The sequence below is a fragment of the Clupea harengus genome, chromosome 9 (genome assembly GCF_900700415.2).
Source record: "Clupea harengus chromosome 9, Ch_v2.0.2, whole genome shotgun sequence".
NCBI classification, from domain to species: Eukaryota; Metazoa; Chordata; class Actinopteri; order Clupeiformes; family Clupeidae; genus Clupea; species Clupea harengus.
The window spans coordinates 22,748,547-22,771,046 of NC_045160.1; the positions used below are offsets into that span (position 1 = coordinate 22,748,547).

Here is a 22,500-nt window from a genome sequence, read left to right on the forward strand (position 1 = left end):
AGTCTTCAAAACAACAGTCATGATTAAAATGAACGACCCACACGTAGAGGCATTGTTTAGAACTGAGTAATAATACATGAGAGGTGCAAACTATCCCGTCTGAGCAAAAGCTGGCCTCCCTCTCCCAAATCCCAAGTATCTGCAGTGAGGAGCACTCTTTTAGGGAGAACACTACTGGGGGGCTGAGAGTGAGGAGCACTCTTTTAGGAAGCACACTACTGGACTGAGAGTGAGGAGCACTCTTTTAGGAAGCACACTACTGGACTGAGAGTGAGGAGCACTCTTTTAGGAAGCACACTACTGGGGGGCTTTGGACTGAGAGTGAGGAGGCTGGGGAGGATCCTCCTCACCAGGAAATAAGACCTCTCTCCTGGCTGAATACATGATGAGGGAGAGTGGTGAATAATTGAACGGAGGCAGAGAGAGAGAGAGAGAGAGAGAGATAGAGAGAGAGAGAGAGGTAGGGAGAGAGAGAGATAGAAAAAAAGAGAAGAGAGGAAAAAAAGCTCCAAAGACTCTAAATAAAGCTCCGTGTTACGGGCAGTGATGGGTATCAGATGAAAATCCTCCTCAGCCAATCAGCCGAGGAGATTCTGGATTCCGACCCAGCAGTCTAACCCCGACCCAGCGCCCCCCAGCCCCCCCCCCCCAAACAATCACAAAATGAGCCTTTTTTTTGTAGTTTTGTGATATGAGGGAAGGCAAGCGTCTGAAGTAAGCGCTGGTGGGATTAGCAGGATGAAAGCGGAGCCATTTTTAAGCGCTGGTCGCTTTCTGGGCCTGAGAAGAGGAGTGTGCAGCCGAGAGGGCTGAGAGCTGTGATGTTAATCAATACTGTAGCTCTCTCACTAGACTGAGCGCAGCCACAAAGAGATTACAACTCTCGGCCAGCAACAGTTAAAGGTTAAGCTAGAGAACATGGCAGCCATTCAAACAGGCTGCCCTTTTATATCTTCATCTGGTCATTCCGGAGAACAAATCTAAATTCTAGTTCTAGATTCAGAGTTAGTTTTAGATTGATTTTTGAGAGTTGGCAGGAAATGCAGTCTTGTCACACTACGTCTGCTTCAAGAGAGTTGATACTACTGTAATCACCTGAGAAACATCCCAGTAGAACAGACAGGGTGGAGACAGACTCAACCCACAACACCGCACATTACAAAAGGTACAATCGGTATGGAATGAATCATAATCATCGGTCTCTTAACTTTCATATCATTTTCAAGTTATGTAACCCATAATGTAACTGACTGGAATAGATCTGGCATGAGTCAGGCAGATTTGGGTCAAATCCATTCCTGACTCTATGGCTATCTGGGGATGGATTAGCCAATAACCATTACAAACAGTCTTACAATCCAACATAAATCTCTCAAAATTATCTCACAAATGAGGCCCTAATTTCATTGACGGGTAACTGGCAACAAGCAAAGTCCGCCATGCATGAACTAAAGCTAATTTAATAACTTGGCAAAATCATAATACCATGAGCAAGATCCTAAGCAAAAACATGTTTTGGTCAGCGCAATGCTCCGACACGCAACACGCTCAGTTCATGCCCGGCACACCAATTGTTGCTCGTTGCTCGTTACTTTGTCTTACTCTCACACACAGCTTAGTATTATAGTCTCAACCAATCCTCAACCTTCATGTCATCAACAAGATTATACCAACGATTAAATCAAAATCCCCACTGACGCCCACGCATTCTTTTGCCAAACTGCTACTGATGCGATTGTGGGTACTTTTTCGGTCAATTTTGTGCAACCACTGTCAAGCCAAACCAGTCAATAAAAGCCCATCTAGATTAAAATTTCTAGATTTCAGAGATCGATTGATTTGTGTGGCTCGCGGGTAAATGTAGTCTTGTCTCACAACGCTTGCTTCAACAACGTCCCCGCTACTATAATCCCGTCAGGTCAATCCAGTCAAGCCGAACATGTGATTGCGCAATAGAGGCTAGACTCGCATGGCTCGATGTGACTTCAGGATGTGACTTAGGACTGTGGGTCCTAATTTCATTGACGGGCAACGAACAAAGTAACGAGCAGTCGGTCATGCATGAACTAAAGATCATGTGGTGTGTGGGAGCACTGCACAGACCCGTCCAGGTTTGCATTAAGGATCTTGCTCATGTTATTGAATTAGAAAAAAGGCTATTACATTAGCTTTAGTTCATGCACAGGGGACCCGTTCGTTGCTCGCTGCTTTGTTCGTTGCCAGTTGCCCGTCGCCCATCAATAAAATTAGAACGCTGTGAGTCTGTGAGTGTGCAGCCAGGAGACAACGCGTTGGAAACGCTAACAAGGCTACACCTACAGGATTGTCCTCTAAGACCTGGTTGGTGTCAAAATGTCACATGCTGTAATTATTCCCACTTTCACATTCACATTTTCTCTGAATACCTCCACCGTTGTCTCCAGACATACAGTATGTGTTAATTTGCACTGGGCAAGGCAGGAATAGCCAATAGTCAAACTTGCTTGACAAACATGCATTTCACACACAAAAAAAACCCATCTCAACAGATCAAACAAGAACCCTAAACATGTCATCAGCAGTATCACAGAAATAATCAAACCACAATCCCCACTGATGCAAAAGTGCCAACTCTCCACTGCTCCAGATATTATGATTCTTACTCAGGCACGTGCAGTCATTTCCATACACATACAGTTTACTTCTTTATTTGGATTTGATAAATAAGTACATATCATGGCAAAATCCAAATTTGGCTTAGAGGAAGTATTAAATTGCAGTCAAAGTTTCAGTCCATATTGTGCATTACGGGTAAAGGTGACACCTGCGCTTCCAGATGAAGAGGCTACCAATTACTGCTGATGTAGAGCAGTACTTTGTGAAGTGTTTGGCCCTTTTCTTAGAGAGTGCACAGATTTGCAGGCCTTGCACACACATTCTATGCACATGACCTAAGCTACCAAAGATCAAGGCAATGACTGTACATGAGTAGCCATAGTTGGTTAAAACATTACTTAAGGGTTGGTATTTTAACAGTTTTGACACCACACACACCACACACACACACACACACACACACTCACACACACACACACACACACAAGCTACACCAGACTGATTAAAGGAGCACATACCTCATGACAGTCCTGCAGGAAGCTCTGCAGCTCCCACTGTCCGTTGAGCTTGCTGAGCCACTCCTGGGCCAGTTCACGGTTCTGGTTCCCCCTGCAGGACAGAGCACAACATCCCAGTACCGCTTAGTTAAGGGTAGTTCACCGCGTAGTTTCGGGTAGTTCACCGCATAGTTAAGGGTAGTTCACAGCGTAGTTTAGGGTAGTTCACCGCATAGTTAAGGGTAGTTCACCGCGTAGTTTAGGGTAGTTCACCGCATAGTTAAGGGTAGTTCACAGCGTAGTTTAGGGTAGTTCACCGCATAGTTAAGGGTAGTTCACCGTGTAGTTTAGGGTAGTTCACCGCATAGTTAAGGGTAGTTCACAGCGTAGTTTAGGGTAGTTCACCGCATAGTTAAGGGTAGTTCACCGCGTAGTTTAGGGTAGTTCACCGCATAGTTAAGGGTAGTTCACAGCGTAGTTTAGGGTAGTTCACCGCATAGTTAAGGGTAGTTCACCGCGTAGTTTAGGGTAGTTCACCGCATAGTTAAGGGTAGTTCACAGCGTAGTTTAGGGTAGTTCACCGCATAGTTAAGGGTAGTTCACCGTGTAGTTTAGGGTAGTTCACCGCATAGTTAAGGGTAGTTCACCGTGTAGTTTAGGGTAGTTCACCGCATAGTTAAGGGTAGTTCACAGCGTAGTTTAGGGTAGTTCACCGCATAGTTAAGGGTAGTTCACCGCGTAGTTTAGGGTAGTTCACCGCATAGTTTAGGGAAGTTCACTGCGTAGTAAAGGTAGGTTAGTTTACCGCGTAGTTTGGGTTAGTTTACCACTTAGTTTAGTGTAGATTACTGCGTAGTTTAGGGTAGTTTACCGCTTAGTTTAGGTAGGTTAGTTTACTGCTTAGTTTAGGTTAGTTCACCGCTTAGTTTAGGTTGAAGTTTATGTTTCAGCAGATGCTTTCATACAAAACAACTTTATTCATACAAATACACAAAACATATATTTTGAACAGTGTAGAGTTTGTTGACTACATATGTTGCATTTGTGTTGGTGCAAAATGGACCCTCTCAGGAGTCAGTTTAAATCGAATTAATCAAAGTTTGATTTTGATTTTGATTACAAGTGTCAAGTATGCTTCCCCCTAGAGAGCCTGTACAAGCATATTAACTAGTGATAGAGAACGCAAGAGATTCCAAGGGCATAAGTTTGTGTTGTGATCTGCAATTGTGTCAGTAAAAAAACATAAACCCGGTCATCAGATGGCAACCCTGTAATCAGAATGTAATCCTGATACTGTGGCACTGAATTGCCCTGTGGATAAACCATAACAAATTTTAAAGCATAAAAAATCTGAAAAGGAACCAAATGAAATGAAACTAAACAATCAATTTCTCTCTCTCTCTCTCTCTCTCTCTCTCTCTCTCTCTCTCTCTCTCTCTCTCTTTCTCTCACACACAGACACACTCACACACACACACACACACACATCTAGGTCCTCAGATGAGATTTCATGCTCTGAGATTAAGTCCATTCATGCTGGTTTGGGGGATCTGCCTTTGTTCCCCCTCTTCTCACGCCCACCATGACACCTCACTCCAGCCTATGTCTCCACACAATAGAAACACAGTAGAAAACACAGTAGAATATGGCCATGGCGTATATTAAAGTATAAAGTTTAAAAAGTTTATCTTTTCTTACTTTGCCTTATGTCTTCATCAACAAGGAAAGACTGAAATGCATTACATTTGGGGATTAAACTGATTTTAAAGCAGAAATCTTGCTGAGAGGCGTATTAACAAAATTATTTCAATCCAAACTGCCAGCATTTAGGTATAGCAGCAAATGTATACTCTAATCTGATAATCTAATTGAAGATGAATTTATACTCTAATATGATAATCTAATTTAAGATGAACTGCATGTTCCCTATATAAATGGAATTGGTTGTCATACAAAAATGGATTGCCTGCCCCAGTGTGCTGTGAGGGGAACTGTGACAAATGAAAAATAAAAGAACACCTGCCCCTTCTTTCAACACTCATTATTCAACACTAAAGTCACTTAAATCTTAATGAGTTCAGTCAGTCCCCAGGTCTCTGACAGGTGTGTTTTAAACTAATTAAATGACTAAATTATCATTCCCTGGGAAAAATATCTCAAAGCATACACAAAGCATACTGTATGCTATGTGTACCTTTTGAGTCTTATTCTTTTAGGCCTGAAAGTGTGAATGGTTTGTAATTGTAATGGACATTTTTAAAGAGTTAATTGTGCAGACAAAACTTCAAGTTCTTCCAGTTCTTCTTTGCTTACCAGCACTCGTGATTTGAATATTTAGTTCTGTACTGGAACATTCTGCAGTTGAGAGATAAGGTGGTCAGTGTGACCGCACCTGCTTCCCCTCCCTCGCCCAATGGGAGGGGGGGACGGGGGGGACGACTTCTCTCTTCGCGTTTTGGAAAACAAGCTGCGTTTTGTATGTCCTTGAGGAACTCTGCTGCCCAGGTGCTGTCTTAGACCAGCAGGCCTCACTACCCAAGTGTTTTTTTGAGCAGTTTAAAAGCTGTGTGTGTTTTCTATTTTGGACCTCACTCTGCCTGAGAGCTGGGTCCCCATTTTTCAAGTTGGTAATAAACGTTTAAACTTTTGCTGGGTGTGTGTTCGAGTTCTTCTAAATCCAGAAAGGAGAATTTCCACCAGAATCATCTTTTGTAATTATTAACATGAAATGATTATGAATAATGAACATGAAGTCATGTCATACAGTACATCAATCAGTGTTCCAGTCACATGACTCCATCCCTCTTCACCTAGGCAACAGAGGCCCATGTAGTGAGACCCACACAGTGTATGACCTGATTTCACTCCCTTGCCTTGAACTACAGTACAGTGGGGCAATTGGACAAAAGACAATTCATCGAAAAGTTCTAACCTCTTACCAACCAACAAATGCAACAAATTAGGCATGTCAGGTTGTGACTGGTTTAAAAATGTGTATGTTAAATTATGAAGAACACATACAATATAGATATCCCTGCACTACAAATCACCAGCAGTAAAGTGAATCTGTGAAATCCTCGTGCGCTCGGAGCAAATGAGGCGGGGAGGATATACTGACCTGTTAGCGAGGGCCTCCACGCGCTCTTTGATGCGCTCGGAGTAGATGTTGCTCTGGCTGATGAGGCTCTCCCCGGCCTCGATGACGGCTTTGATGCGGTGCAGGTTCAGCTCCATGGTGGTGGTGAAGTCCTTGTGCTTCTTGATGGCCGCCTCCACCGTCTCCACCGTGGTGGGGAGCTCCACGTGGGCCAGCGCCGACTCCTGTGGAAGGAGGAGAGGAGAGGGGAACGTGAGGAGAGGAGAGGGGAACGTGAGGAGAGGGGAAGGGAACGTGAGGAGAGGGGAAGGGAACGTGAGCTTTAATCAGAATCAGAATCAGAATCAGAAAGGTTTTTACTGCCAAGTAGGTTTTCACCTACCAGGAATTTGTTGTGGTACGTTGGTGCAAACAATAAGCATACACAATAAACAATAAACAATACACATATAAAGTTATTTTTCAAACAGCAGGAGTGTGCAAATAAACTTTTGAAATAAAATGTAAAGCAGCATTACGGAGTTCTGTTCCAAAAACTAGCAAGCCAATTAACTAAAAGGCATGCAAAAACCTTGCAAACACCACCAACGGCCCAGTTGACACTGATGAAAGCTTGCCAACACACTAAATGGTGTCTTTTTTGAGAAAAAAAAACATACTTCAAAAAGTGTCAAATTGTTGCATAGTGTTACTTTAAGAACTTCATGTCTGGTCACGTCACAGCTGAAGACTGATGTGGCACCGCCAGACTATGTGTCACATCACTTTTAGATGGGATTATAGTTTGGGAACTCTCAGTTGCAGAGAGCCTGCTCAACCAGATCTGAGAAGAGCTCTTTTAACAAAGACAACTGGACTACTGGTCACTGGAGTCACAACAATCTGTGATAGTGAAAGTATGAATTCAATGTTCTGTTTTACAACATAGGTTTTAAAACTCCTGCTTTGTTTTCAGATTTTAAATACACACGGTTGCATTTCTGCTTTTTTGTACAATCCAGCCTTCGTTTATAAAGGCATGATTGAGATTACATCTAAAATTGATTTTAGTTAAATGACGTTCTGATACTCCTTGAATAATTCATTTTTAGTGGAAAATAACCATACAAATATTCTCAACGGTGAAAATTTGAGTCCTCCCTCTGGAACGCTGATTTTGTGCGATGATAACATGACACACCTTCCCTTAAACGTCTAATTAAATACATGCTCATTAAGGCCACTCTATCGCCAGGAGCAATGCAAATTAATTAGCGATCCCATAGCATGTTAGCCTCCAATGCCTGCGTATGAGGCAGACATGTGGGTAACGGTGATAGCAACGAACATGAAAGTCATGGATGGTTACTGTAAACCTGTTCTCTCCTCTCTCTCTCTCTCTCTCTCTCTCTCCCTCCATCTCTCTTCCATCTCTCTTCCTCTTTCACCCTCGCTCTCCCTTCGCTCCCTGACACAAATAAAAGTAGAAATCCCCTGGCCTCTTGTTCTACGCCTGCAGGCACTTGCAGAAAGTGGGACTGTGCGAGAAGTCTGCCTCACAAACCCAAGAGGACACATGCTGTGACACATGCACTGGGAGGCCTGGGAGAGACGAGCTGACATTTAGCCCAGTCTCTCTGGATTTACAGTCAGCCCAAACCTCAACGTCTCAGGCCTGGACTCAATGCATAGTAATTGGGCATCTATTTTTCTAGTGTTCACTTTGAAACACAAAAAAAAAGTCTAAAAATACTTATACGGTAGTCATTATAATGCTCAGAGTAGGGATATCTGACATTGAGCTTAAATCTCTGTTCAACCTCTAAGCTACAACCTTGCTTTTCTGCAAAAGTGTCTGTCCTTGCCTGGAGTAATAGTATTTGGCAGTGTTTTTTTGGGACTGGAGTTTAATACCATATGAATCAAACTCTGAAATTTCCCAAAATGCAGTGAGGCTTTATCCACATGGATCTAAATCTTTTTACATAGCCTATATGTCCTATGTATTTGTTGTCACATATCATGTTGTACAATATACACAACTGCTGTATACAATATGCTATAAATATATATGTATATATACTGTATGCTAACTGACTGGTTTGTAATACCAAAGGTTAATTAACAAACAGTTGGATTCGAAAGAACAACCTACATAAATAACAAAGTACAAACTTAGTTAATTAATTAAATGAAAATTACCAGCAAAAGGCTGGGAATGTTAAAATATTACAAAAGGTCAAGAATTAGTTTTCCAAAAACCCTTCAGGGGATCCTGGGATTAATGTCAGCAGTACAGTCACAGCTTCAAGAAAATGGAAAGCCAGACATTTCTCCTTGGTGACCTTTTCCTGTGCCCAGCACCTGGACGCCCCTTGGGATAGATATGCACACCTGTTCTAGTTTTTCGACCAAAACGAATCCCTGCTCAACAAATCAGCCACGCAGCACTGCTACTCAGTCTCTCTCTCTCTCTCTCTCTCTCTCTCCCCCCCCCCCCTTCAAACAGTCTTTTTCTCCTTTTCATATTATTAACTGATTATTGACTTGTATTGATATATAATTGTTTTGTGTGTTGATACATTAGAAGGATATATATTGACGTATAAAAGGGCTTGATGAATGAATAAATGAATTGATTATTAAAAGAATAAGTCTCCCTTGCAGTGAGGTCTCTCACCTGGTTGTTGAGGAAGGCCTCGGCCTGCTTGACGTCGCGCATGAAGAGGTGGAAGATGTGCGCCTGCACCAGCACCTCTCGGCGGCTCTCCCACATCTCCAGCAGCTTGTTCCAGCCCACGTCCAGCTTCTGGAGCCACTGCTGCAGCGCGGCGTAGGGCAGCGGCGCCTCCTCAGCCTCCAGCAGCTCGTTCACGGCCTGCAGCCGCTCGTAGTCCTCCTCGTAGCGGCCGATCTCCTCCTTGAGTGCCGCGTGGCAGTTGATGAGCCGCTCGGCCTCCTCCAGCGTGTTGGGCAGCTCGTCCGCGGCCGCCGCCGTCTGCGTCTGGACCAGCCACGTCAGGAAGGAGTCCAGGTCCTGTGGAGAGCGACACGCATTACGCTTCAGAATAGAGCGAGGTGCTAACCACACCTAACACCAAGGTCAAAGGTCATAGATAGCCAGGGAGCACACATATAGGCAAAAATAAATATAATAAAAATTATAATAATTAAATAAAACATACTGATGAAAATAAATATAATAAAAATAATAATAATTAAATAAAACATATTGATGAAAATAAATATAATAAAATGAATAATAATAAAAAACTGATGAAAATAAATATCTGAACTGTACCGCAAGTAGCATCTGCTACCTCAGTAAATGTAATGAACGTCAGAAATCAAAATGACAGCCATAGGATCAAGGTCCTGTGATACTTAATGGTAAACATCATCAAAGGCAGAGAGCTTTCCAGGAATGCAGATAGATCGTATGGCATGTATCTCTCCATAACAGGACACTTATAGACGTTCTTTATATAGTAGTGAAACACGATCCTCACGATGCCCGTTGGGAACATGCATTCCAATTTTACATCCAAATATAAATATAAATATAATATAACAAATAAGAATAGAAGAACATACTTCTATTAGAAGAGAATAGAAGAACATAATAGAAGAACAAGAATAGAAGAACATACTTCTAACAGTACTAGGTATGCAGAAAAACTAAAGTTAGATCAAGGTACTTATGTATCTGTACACTCTACTTTCACATGTAAATCTCAGTAAAGTAAAGCTGAACTGTTCACCTGGATGAACTGCTGCAGTCGTCCAGCCACCGTGAGCGAGTCCTCACATCCCTGCAGCGTCCTCTTCAGCTCCTCCCACTCCAGGCTGATGCCCTCGAAGGGCACGAGCACCTCCACGGCCTTGTCCGGGTGCGCGATGGCCAGCTCCTCCGCCTCCTGCTGCAGGAGGAGCAGCTTGGGCTCCAGCACGGACAGGGCGCCCTCCATGGTGGAGAGGCGCCGCTGCAGAGCCAGCACGCTGCCCAGGTCGCTGCCCACGTACTGGGTGGCGTCGATGGCCTTGCGCTTGTCCTGGATCTGGGACTTGATCTCGGCGGACTCCAGCAGGTAGTTCTGGATGCGCAGAACCGAGTCCAGGTGGTCCTTCTTGTGCTCCACCAGCTCCACTATGCGGTTCCACCTTTGGGAGGAGAGAACCGAGAACGCTTTGAGATTCTGATGTGAGTTTCTTTGCTGCATCTGTCCACCATTAGTTTATGCTGTGATTAAATATGAACTATGTGCCGATGACCTATAGTGAATTATATCAAGTCTGTAATGCAAATCTAATCTAAAGTAAATAGTCGACTCACGTCTGTAATCGACTCACTATAATTACTGTGATTCTTGTTTTAATATAAACTGAAAATTGCTTGTGGGAAAGATATGCTGGAACCAAAAAAAGAATTTCTGCATTTAATCAGTAAATTGATTTCAAAGACGTACATCTAACGGATACAAATTAAAGTCAAAACTGATCATACAAAGGAAGCAAGATTTAAAACATCAGTCGACACTAATACCACGATCCCAGTAGTGATATTATTATTATTATCTGTGACGACTGTGACAGCCTAAAAACAGGTCTGGGTGGGGCCCTGAATAGCAGCATTGGGGTGTGTTCACTCCAGTGCCCCGCCTGGCAGCCTAAACAGATGGCCCTGCGGAGAGACGCCATCTCTGCCAAGGTCGGAGCACAGAGGACCAACACGGTTTCCGCGCCAGCTTTGTCACCGCTCAGGCTCCCCTGGCTCAATATGTCTGCCTGGAGGTCCGGCTAGCCAGCTATGAGCTCACACATATGCCCCCGGACGAGCCGCCGTCACCAGTGCGCCTAATCAACAGGGGGTGGGGCAAGAGAATCTATGAAGAGGTGTTTAGGGTTTAACTGCGTCACAGACACACAGACACAGAGGGGGGGAATTCGACAGGCTTTCGGTGAGCTAATGGAAGAGACGCTAAAAATAGTGACTAAATAATATAACAGAATCTGACCTCCTGGGTGCAATGCATCAGCTGTATTTCAATATACTGACACCAGGCTAGAGCGGTTTGCTTAACCAGCACAGTACTGTTTAGGCAGAGAGGTGCTGTAGTTGTGCTGGAGTTGTGGTATAGTTGTGCTGTTGTTGTGCTGTGGTTGTGCTGTGGTTGTGGTATAGTTGTGCTGGAGTTGTGCAGTAGTTGTGCTGGAGCTGTGCTGTAGTTGTGCTGTAGTTGTGCTGGAGTTATGCTGGAGTCGTGTTTTGGTTGTGTTGTGGTTATGATAGGTAGTTATGCTGGAGTTATGCTGGAGTTGTGTTTAGGTTGTGTTGTGGTTATGATAGGTAGTTGTGCTATAGCTTACCGGCTGTTGAGATGGTCCTGACAGCCCCGGACCTCAGTGGAGCTGGGGTGGCCGTTGTCCAGGAGCTGTTGCACTATTTGATTGACATCCAGTATTCTTCCCATCAGGCTGTTCATTTCCTGGTCTAGGCTCTCGAACCTAACGAGGAAAGCAGTGTGAAGTGTTACAGAGAGGAAAATTCAATTCAATTCAATTCAATTCAATTCAATTCAATAATTAATGAATTAATGAATTAATGAATTAATTAAATGTAAAAACAGCCTTGGTAAAAAGAGGACTACGAGGAAATTAAGATCAAAGTGAATCAGTTCACTTGAGTCTGTTAAACAGCTGTGGTAAAGAGGGTTGGTAAACACATTTACAGAGTCCTTGACCCATCAATGCACATTACTCAATATGACAGTATATTTCTATTGTATTGTATTTTTATTTTATTTCTTGTCACGGCTGAAAAAGATTGAAGCATTTTTAGAAAACTATTATCAGACAGGGGACTGTGGACTTCCTTCACACCCTTCACCCATTTCTACCACTCCCCAAGAGGCTTATCTCTTACCAGACCATCTTGTTAAGAACTTTACTGTGTATTTTCACCTCCCTTTGTTAGAGAGAACATTATGACGATTCATTTGTGAGCATTCTGGTGTGTCTGTTACCTGTGTGCCACCACCTCCACATCCTCCAGCCTCTCGGGCACCTCCATCTTGTTGAGCCACTGCTCCTTCTCGTCAATCCACACCTCGCAGGCGTTGACCTCGCTGAACATGTGGTAGACGGCGAGCGCGTCGTGCAGCCACTGCTGCCGGAGCACAGCCACCTCCGCCACCTCGGCGTAGAGCTGCTCCACCTCGCCCATGCGCGCCTGCACCTCGTCCAGCTGCCGGTACTGCGGCGACAGCCCCACGGCGTGCTTGCGCAGCGCCACGGCGTTGACGCGGTGCTTGTCCAGGCTCTCGCGCACGCACCGGTGCTTCTTGAGCAGCGAGCGCGTCGAGTACTCGTCGTGGCCGAAGTCCTCGCTGGACACCAGCCGGTAGATGTCCTGCAGCCAGAACAGCAGGTCGTCCGACTCGGCGGTGAACTGGAAGAAGTCCAGCGCCTCCTGCAGGTGGCCCAGGCGTTGCGCGGCGTGGTCCTCCAGCCGCTTCCACTCGGCCTTGGCCTCCATCACGCGCTCCTGGATGCCTCCCGTGCCGAAGCTCTTCTCCGTCAGGATCTGCTTGCCCTTCTTCATGGTCTGCTGCAGCAGTGACCGCCGGCTCAACAGCTCCACCGTCAGGCTCTTGTGGTTCTGCAACAGGCGCAGCACGCTGCTCAGGTCCTTACCGCACGTCTGCGTCGACAGGATGGACGTCTTCTCGCGGATCCAGGCCTCCGACTCCTCCAGCTGTCATGGAAACAGCGAGGGACAGTTTTCAAACACTCCTCTCAAACGAGGGACAACAAAACCTTGGCAAACACTGCCGTTTAAACGCTGAGCCTGAAGGGCGTGTGCAAGGTCCTCATCTGGAGTACACCAGGAAGTTAGTGATCCATCCCTAACAATTGTAACTCAAGTTGCAGTTAATGGCTGATAGCACAAAAGTCACTTACCTTTTGCTCTGAATTAGTGTTGCTACTAGATACTTTTCCTCTACGCCACATGCGTTTACTCATAAGATCCCCGTAGAAGTTACAGTATATAACCTTTTGTAATGCTAGTAATGCTTTTCCTGAGATCTTATCTATCTGTCCTGAGATCTTAGCTTATCTGTCTAGCCTTGATGTCTGACACTATAAGAAGTGACATGGTGAACACACCAAAACTGTCATCTGATATTCCTGAAACAGAATTACTCTTTGTTTATCATTGATGTATACCATCAAAGGCAAAGTAAGAAGTGGTAGTTGTGTATTGGGAAGCGGAGATTGAAAAGTTAATTGAGGCCCCAGGAGAGCTTATTTCTGTTCTAAAATGGGACGACGGTGTGTGTCTCACCTCCTCGTAGAAGGCCCAGAGTTGTCTGGACTCCTCCAGCTCGGCGCGGCGCTTGGCAGCCAGCTGGTTCAGCTCCTCCAGGCACGTGCTGACATGGTTGACCCGGTTACAGATGACCTGCGGGTCGCAGGGCTGGTAACCTGAGGAAGAGACATCCACACACACACACGCACGGGCGATGGGAAACTGGCACGGGCACTGTTATATTCACCGCTATGGCAACTGTGCCAATCTGGCCAGGCACGGCAGGACGGGCGTGAGAGTACACCTGCCTACTGTGTGAGACGCATATGACTTGCCACTGGGAGGCATAGCGTGGATTCGGGGTGATAACTGGTGAATTTTCAGCATGAGTGAAAAACAAGCGGTTGTGAGCCACAGTTAGCTGTCAGCTGTTGAGGTTCATGAGACACGTGCTTGCCCTCTTGTGGCAGGCTGACAGCAAATATTTACATTGGAATAAAGTCAACAGTTCCTTCACAAATCCTCCCCAAAAATGGCAAAATCGCCACGTCAGCACATTCTAAAACAACTGAGTGTCTCATTTACATATCTATTTTCAGAATCAGAATCAGAATCTTTCATTCGCCAAGTATATGGCCATGTATGGCAGTACAAGGAGTTTCTCTTGGTGTTCATTTCTCATGGTGTCATTTTATCCAATTTATCACAATTTATTTGACTACACTTTATAAAATAAAAACTGATTGCAAGACATAAAAAAAAAGACATTCTTTGTTGTTTTGAGTTAGGGATGCCACCGCATCCCCTAAAGTCGTTCATGCAACTCCAAAAGCAGCAGTTCTAATGGAGTTCTACAACAGGATGTAATAGAATTATCTGATAACACTAGAATACTCTGATAACACTAGAATTCTCTAGTCAGCTCTGGGGTCAGCCATTAGTAGATGAGGGCCTTCTGTGAGGCGTCAGCCCAATGTGCTAATAGCAGTGATTAGAAAGGGAGGGTGGCGCTTGCTTGATAATGTCTTAATTATACACAGACTAAACACATGCGTTACTAGTGTGTCGCAGACAAAGAGGCTTGGTGGCTTGTACTTTCATCTGCTCTTGCAGAGAGGAGATTTACTTAACAGCCAAACACCTCACATGTAAAAAAGATCAAGCATGTCTCCCCAGAGAAAGTCTGAATGACTACCTGCCACCTAGTCCTGTATTCCTGATGCTAGATTTCAGTCACCCACCAATATCAAATGATAAGCTGACCATCTTGATCCTGGATAACTTTAAGTTAATGTAATGTGCTATATATATGAAATGAATTGTTTTATCACAATATATTTCACAAATTAAGCCCATGCCATGAGTTTCAAACCTTAAGCCCTGGAAATTCAGTAGAGATGGTGTCACTCCTCATTTTAACAACATGTTGTTAGAAGCACACTGCAAAACAAAAAGGTTCTGCAGAAGCTTTTCAGTGTAGAGCCTTTTCCAAATAAAGCACTTTCATTTTAAAAAACAAAAACAGAAACAAAAAAAAAACATTCTAAATATAACTTTTGAAACACCGGACTTCATGTGATTTTTTTGGGGGGATGGGGGGCAATCTGAAGACCCTGTTTGCCCAGCGAGCACCACACTTTCCCTCTCACCTTCGATGGCGGTAAACTTGAGGGCGGCAGTGTTGAGGGTCTGGACCCTCTCGGCCTGCACAGAGATGTCAGTCTCCTGGAGGCTGTGCTTCTGAAGCAGGTCGTCCACCTCCAGCAGGTGTTTCCCAAAGTCTTTGGACAACAGCTGGATCTGCGGGAGCGGGGAGCCAGAGACGACAGCTTCAGCTTCACACAAAGGGCCAATCAAGTCTCTGATCATTCAATGCACTACAAAAAGCACCCAGTAAAGATACTAAGCAATACTAAATGATCCTTTTAGGGTGTAAGAACATCAGTTTCTTTTTTTTTTTATCTGCACATTGAGTTTAGTGTGGTCTTGCCACATTGATCTAGCTATTAAAAGCTATATAAAGTTTATAGACATGAGGATGGTTAAACATCGGAATCCATTAACAAAAAAGTCAGAGGGGACTTTACTCCCAGCACCATAGATATCCCCTCCCCAGATAAAATCTCCTCCACTTCCTGTGGCAGGCAGGCCAGAGACCACCATAGAGGCCTCGCTGTTCATACCTGCATCTCCTCCATCCAGTCGATCATGTAGACCATCTCCTGGAAGGTCTTCTGCAGGGCCAAGTTCTTCTCTAGCCGCACCTTCCTGCCGATCACGAGCTCCTTGAGAAGCTTCCACTGTCCCAGGATGTTCTCCTTGCGGGCGGAGATCCGCCGGATGTCGTAGTAGCTCTCTGCTTCCATCTCGGACGCCAGCTCCACCACCACGCCGATGCGGTCCTCGTAGGACGAGATGTCCGCCTCGATGGCCTCGTGTTTCTTCATGGCCGCCTCCACTGCTGGCAGGTCGTAGCCAAAGTTGTCCTGAACAGATGAGACAAGAGCTCTTTACACTAGCTCAAAATCGGATCAAATCTATGAGATGATAGGTCTTACCAGTCCTTTCATTACATAAATGAGACAATCCAACATTGTGTGAGCTTTACGGAAACCCGTATTAGATTTGCTCACTGCAACCAAAGATATTTTTATTAAAAAACTTTTCAAGTACTTATTATACTATACTATACCAGTGTTATAGTACAATACTATATAATAACATTTGTCTTATTCAAAGTCTCAAACACTTTCAAAGACTCATTGAAAGGCTTCCAATTTCTTCACCATCACATTTACCACATACACACTTCCATACTTCCTACTCTTCCAACCCCTTCAGTGCCACTCACTTGTGAGACTAGCCGCTGGTTCTCGTTCAGCCATGCTTGCCGCATGGTGGTCTTGTGGTCGAAGCGCTGAGCCAGCAGCTCCAGCTTCTCCTGACGAATCAGCTCTGTCCTTAAGGCCACGCCCCTTTCATGCTCCGCCTTCTCAAGCCTCTCCCACGCCTGATAGGGCAGAAATCACAGAACAGCCGAAGTGAGAAAGAACATGGGAGGAGATGATGGCCCTTGGCATATGGCATTTACAACAATGACTTACTATCTGTCCTGTTGAAAAGCAACATATTGGTTATGATAGATGCCTGCAAACAGCATTAAAGCCCCATTAACGCGGTTTTTCTCTTTTCCTATCCTCAAACAATGTCTTCCTCGTTTTTTCCGTCGCCTCTGCCATGATGCCTGTACAGAGAATACTGTGCTAGCTTCCTCCTATAGCTACCGCATGGGTTTAGTTGTTGTTGCGTGAGGCATTACATGAAGCATTACATAGTTTTCACGAGAGGTCTCACGCCCTGTACCCCAGGTGTGCTGTGGCAGACACCATTGTCTGTATTCAGTATACCACCAAAATGATTTTGAACCTGTTATTTTGAAGGTAAAATGTTACTTTAAGTTGATACATGAAGACTGCTGCTACTGATAGATGTTCCTAAGTTTCTATGGTTTCAGTTGTATTGTGTTGATGGTACTAAGCATATGCAATAAAATTGAACAAACGTTGGCAATAGACACTCAATAGCAGTCAGTTGATTGAGCCCAATAGCATTACATTCTCAGACAAAAACATCACTCCATCTAAACTGCTAAAGTGAATCCCTTTGAGAAGTTTCCAATCGGGTTTGAGGGTTTGGACAGAGAGTTATTGGTCACCTTGTTGATGTCAGAGATGAGCTTCCCTTCGTGAGGCACGTATAGCTTCTGGTTGTTAGCTCTGAGCTTGCTTTGGATGGTGAAGAGGAGCACCTCCAGGTTGCCCTTCTCCTGGAACCTGAAGGTCAGAATCATACAACAAGGCAATACGTTCGTAAGTGGAGTTTCAAGATTACGGTTAAGTGATTACAGTCTTTTCAAGTTATTTCACTGAGAGAAGAGCTGTCCTAAAATGGCTGCCATTGTCCACTGGCCAAAGCAGTTTGACAGTGCTAGCAAAAGCATGCGTGCAGAGAACTCCGGTCATCCTGTGGGCTCATCATACTAATCCACACATAACTAGGCTTTAAAAATTGCATGCCAATCGTAATCTAGACACCCACCACTACAAAAAAAAAGGTTAATTGATTAAAAACTTTCTGATTTATAACCGTATGCAATCATTTGTTTTTTGTCTATCAATTTTTTAACCACAGGGGCGGAACTATGGAACACTACACTCCCTGACTATGGCACAAATCCAGCAACAAATGAGGGCCAGATGAGCACCAAATGAGGGCCAGATGAGGGCCAGATGAGGGCCAGATGAGCACCAGATGAGGGCCAGATGAGGGCGAGATGAGGGCCAGGTTAGAGCCAGATGAGCACCAGATGAGGGCCAGGTTAGAGCCAGATGAGGGTCAGATGAGCGCCAGATGAGCTCCAGATGAGGGCCAGATGAGCGCGAGATGAGGGCCAGGTTAGAGCCAGATGAGCACCAGATGAGGGCCAGATGAGGGCCAGGTTAGAGCCAGATGAGGGTCAGATGAGGGCCAGATGAGGGTCAGATCTAATCGTGAGCAGTACTACGTGCTTGTTTGTGAAACGCTGTAAAAACCTAACGAACGTTCATGGAATCACTCATAGAGGAACACTCATAACCGCTAAGACTCTATTGTTATCGGCAAACAGGGCCCAGAGCCAAATGCGTTGATTAGCACCAGATGAGGGCTAGATCTATTCTGAGAGAGCACTGACGTCACACTGCTTTCAGGAGGGAGAACAGGCATAGGCAGGTTGTCTCTTCAGGTCAAGAACAACACATGATATTAACACAAGGAAGCATTACGGTAGATGCCCCAGAAAAAATAAGGTGATGTGGCCCGCCAAAAATTTAAACTTAAATTTTTTAGAGATCTGCAAGTTGACCTCACATACACCCATTTTTAAAGCAGGAGAAAGATCATGTATAACTACGCTCCCTAACTGAGCATTACTCTTCCAACTGGTGCAGTGAAAAAAGGCTCTGCAGGTATAATTTGTCCTGATGTGTAAATGGCCTAGACGAGCATAGACTTCGCTGAAAAGGGCAAGAGGTCACGTGACCAGCAGGAGCCGCAGGGCCACTTCAGACAGGCAGGCAGGGAGGCCTCTCAACACTGATGGGTGGAGTAGGGTTGCTGTGGGGAGGCCTCTCAACACTGATGGGTGGAGTAGGGTTGCTGTGGGGAGGCCTCTCAACACTGATGGGTGGAGTAGGGTTGCTGTGGGCTCTCAACACTGATGGGTGGAGTAGGGCTGCTGTGGGGAGGCCTCTCAACACTGATGGGTGGAGTAGGGCTGCTGTGGGGAGGCCTCTCAACACTGATGGGTGGAGTAGGGTTGCTGTGGGCTCTCAACACTGATGGGTGGAGTAGGGCTGCTGTGGGGAGGCCTCTCAACACTGATGGGTGGAGTAGGGTTGCTGTGGGCTCTCAACACTGATGGGTGGAGTAGGGCTGCTGTGGGGAGGCCTCTCAACACTGATGGGTGGAGTAGGGCTGCTGTGGGGAGGCCTCTCAACACTGATGGGTGGAGTAGGGTTGCTGTGGGCTCTCAACACTGATGGGTGGAGTAGGGCTGCTGTGGGGAGGCCTCTCAACACTGATGGGTGGAGTAGGGTTGCTGTGGGGAGGCCTCTCAACACTGATGGGTGGAGTAGGGTTGCTGTGGGCTCTACAACACTGATGGGTGGAGTAGGGCTGCTGTGGGGAGGCCTCTCAACACTGATGGGTGGAGTAGGGTTGCTGTGTGCTCTCAACACTGATGGGTGGAGTAGGGCTGCTGTGGGGAGGCCTCTCAACACTGATGGGTGGAGTAGGGCTGCTGTGGGGAGGCCTCTCAACACTGATGGGTGGAGTAGGGCTGCTGTGGGCTCTACACCGGGATATACACTCAAACCTGAAGGCTAATGCCAAGAGGATAGAGAGGGGACTTCATACAAGGAATACCATAAAAAATATATATATATATATATATTAGTGCTGTCAAACGATTAAAATATTTAATCGCGATTAATCGCATTTTTGTCATAGTTAACTCAAAATTAATCGCGATTAATCGCAAATTTTTATCTATTCTAAATGTCCCTTCGTTTATTTATTTTTTCCATCAGTTTATTTTTACTTTAATGCCCTTATCAACATGGAAAAGTTGTTTTATTTTATTGAAAACCAATATTGCCAAACAGGGCGGTACAAAATAAAATTATAAAGTGCACATTTCAGGTAAACAAGGACTCAGCCTATAGTGCAGTTAAACCATGGCTTAATATTTTCTTTTTTTCAAGTTTGCTGGGAACATAGCAGACAGGCCTTTTATTTCAGAAACATTGAACCGTAACAGTTAGGTTACCAATAAAAGGTAAGCCTACTACTTCTTTGCTTTCAGCCAGCTGCCTGTTGACATTTTCAGACAACAGTGAAGCTCGCTTCTTTTGCACAACACAACTTTTAAAAGTAAACTTTCCATTCAGAAGCTTTTTATCATCCATTTCGCCGTATCGCGCTCACCATTGACTCAAACCGTAACGTTAGCCTAATAAACAGTTTGCGAGGCCAAAAAGAATGTTAATCTAAAAAATTTAAAAAAAAATGTAAAAAAATCTCGCGATAAAAAAATTAACGGCGTTAAAATGGGTTTGCGTTAACGCCGTTAATAACGCGTTAAACTGACAGCACTAATATATATATAATATATACACATATACAGAGAAAATTAATCGACATCTCTGCGAAATAACTACCTGACTTGTACCTGCTTACTGTCATCTTCGATTATTTCTGAAGTGAATATAGGGAAATAGATGCGATCTGTGTAAAGTTTTTATTTTCCTGCCACTTAGGATCTGGCCTGCTTTGACGAAACAACTACCAACTTTGAGACTAGGGCTCTCCAGACCAGAATATCAACTAATGGTAATCAGATAGTGAGTGCCCACCGACTCAGCTCTTAAGGGTCTGACTAACAGGCTCCATCAAACTTCAGCAGAGCCCACAACAAGGTGAAATCAAGCTGAACACGTACATTTCATTGTGAGATCACCATGACAACCTTCTTAAGTGGCGCACACTGAGAGGCAGGCTGAAGTCTGAGTCAGCCCTCCTCAGAGAGATGTGTCTCAGACAGGTCTTACAGATATCTCTTAAAGTGGCATTATATAGGAATTGTACCTCAGGGTTAGGGTTAGGATTAGCAGTTTTACATTAAAAAAACAGCTTAAAAAAAATTGGGGCGCTACAATGACGTTTAATATGGAGAATTGCCTCCGTGCTATTGCCATACCAGGGTCCGTAGGCATATTACTGCGTTATGTAGGATTGCCTGAAGCCGCCCGGTTACTACTGTCTGCCAAACTAGTAAGTAGCTTATTTGCCGTCTTGCTTTGTCTTGTGTTACACTTGCTTGATGTTTGACTGTGTTAGGAAAGTTGTTGACTCACTAGTTTGTCATAGTGTCAAAGTAAGCAAATTTCAAGAGGTTTCGCTAGATTTAGCCGCTAGCATCTCGTTAGCGATTAGCAATTCCTACATAATGCCACTTTAAGAGTCTCTGAAAGGTCTCAGACAGGTCTCACGGTTATCTCACAGAGGTCTTAAGAGTCTCTGAAAGGTGTCAGTAAGATCCCACAGATATCTCACTGATGTCTCACAGAGATCTCAGAAATGTCTCACAGAGACCTCAGAATTGTCTCAGAGACATATCAAAGCTGTCTCAGAAAGGTCTCAGAGATGTCTCAGACGTACTTAATGGGCTTTTCGATGGTGCAGTAGGTTGTGAAGGCCTGCAGCTGCTGCTGGACGCCGGTGAGGGAGTTGGCGAACTTCTGGTTGCTGATGACGCTGATGGTCTTCTCGATCCACTCCAGTAGCTCCGACGCCAGCTCCTCGTACCGATCGATGATCTGCTCCGCCTCAATAGCGTTGTCCAGAACCTAGGGTCACAATCAGAAACAAAATTCAGGAAAATTGTAAAAGGATATTTAACTAAGGCAACTATAATACATCACATCGGAAATTATACTGATAATGATACTCTGAATCAAACATGCAAATCAGGTTCTCAAGACTTTGATATTCAATGATGTACCATAGATGTTTGGGACACGTGGGCATTAAAGAAGCGCACTTATCATTGATATTCATTAATGTACCATAGATGTTTGGGACGTGTGGGCATTAAAGAAGCACACTTATCATTGATATTCATTGATGTACCATAGATGTTTGGGACACGTGGGCATTAAAGGAGGGCACTTTTCATTGATATTCATTGATGTACCATAGATGTTTGGGACACGTGGGCATTAAAGGAGGGCACTTTTCACTGATATTCATTAATGTACCATAGATGTTTGGGACACGTGGGCATTAAAGGAGGGCACCTATTTCTTCATTTCCTTTTACCTTTCCTATTCTTTTCCCCTCTACTATAAGGGCCTTCATCTTGGAGAAGTAGTGGTAGAAGGAGACCACGTAGGTTATGATGGACTTCTCGTCTGGATTTTCCGTGTTCACGTCTGGAGTTGGACAGTGGTGTGAGGGGAGGGAGGGAGAAAGGCAGGGGTAGTTAGGTGAAGGGAACATTTTTTTGTTGAACAGATCTTTAAACATAATCCCTCTAATCCCATCAGACACCCCCCCTCTTTCAGGCACATTCATCTTCTCCCTCTTTTGTCTTTTGTCACTTGGGATGACAGGATCTACAACGAGGTCCATGACAGGAGACAAATCTGTATAATACTGTATCAACCAGAACCATTTGACTGATGATACCTTCTGGATCCAGGAGCTTGGTGAGGCCAAGGTTCTGTTCGGCAACGTTGAAGGCTTGCTGGAGGTTGTGTGTGGCATTCGACCGGGCCAGCTTGTGAAACTCGATTAAATCAGGTCTGAAAACATCAGAAAGAACCTGGCTCAGAGGACCCTTCATTGAGTTAAAGCATAGACTTCCAATATGTATGTAATCTTATTTGAGTGAATATGAGGTTTTGTTCCGAAGTACAACAAGA

The 22,500-nt window shown here is 44.6% G+C and overlaps 1 protein-coding gene across 1 annotated transcript in view; it reads right to left on the reverse strand.

The window, feature by feature from the left end:
- Window positions 1-22,500, reverse strand: part of LOC105909687 (spectrin beta chain, non-erythrocytic 4) — an 83,949-nt gene that overhangs the window by 40,266 nt on the left and 21,183 nt on the right. The window contains exons 7-20 of the mRNA XM_031573874.2: window positions 22,265-22,380; window positions 21,896-22,008; window positions 21,236-21,423; window positions 17,193-17,310; window positions 16,329-16,487; window positions 15,661-15,963; window positions 15,127-15,277; window positions 13,514-13,653; window positions 12,192-12,922; window positions 11,536-11,673; window positions 9,930-10,329; window positions 8,849-9,205; window positions 6,211-6,413; window positions 3,114-3,204 (exon numbers count right to left, since the gene is read on the reverse strand). Of these exons, the coding sequence (XP_031429734.1) occupies window positions 3,114-3,204; window positions 6,211-6,413; window positions 8,849-9,205; window positions 9,930-10,329; window positions 11,536-11,673; window positions 12,192-12,922; window positions 13,514-13,653; window positions 15,127-15,277; window positions 15,661-15,963; window positions 16,329-16,487; window positions 17,193-17,310; window positions 21,236-21,423; window positions 21,896-22,008; window positions 22,265-22,380 (3,208 nt within the window). The remainder of the gene's footprint in view (window positions 1-3,113; window positions 3,205-6,210; window positions 6,414-8,848; window positions 9,206-9,929; window positions 10,330-11,535; window positions 11,674-12,191; window positions 12,923-13,513; window positions 13,654-15,126; window positions 15,278-15,660; window positions 15,964-16,328; window positions 16,488-17,192; window positions 17,311-21,235; window positions 21,424-21,895; window positions 22,009-22,264; window positions 22,381-22,500) is intronic.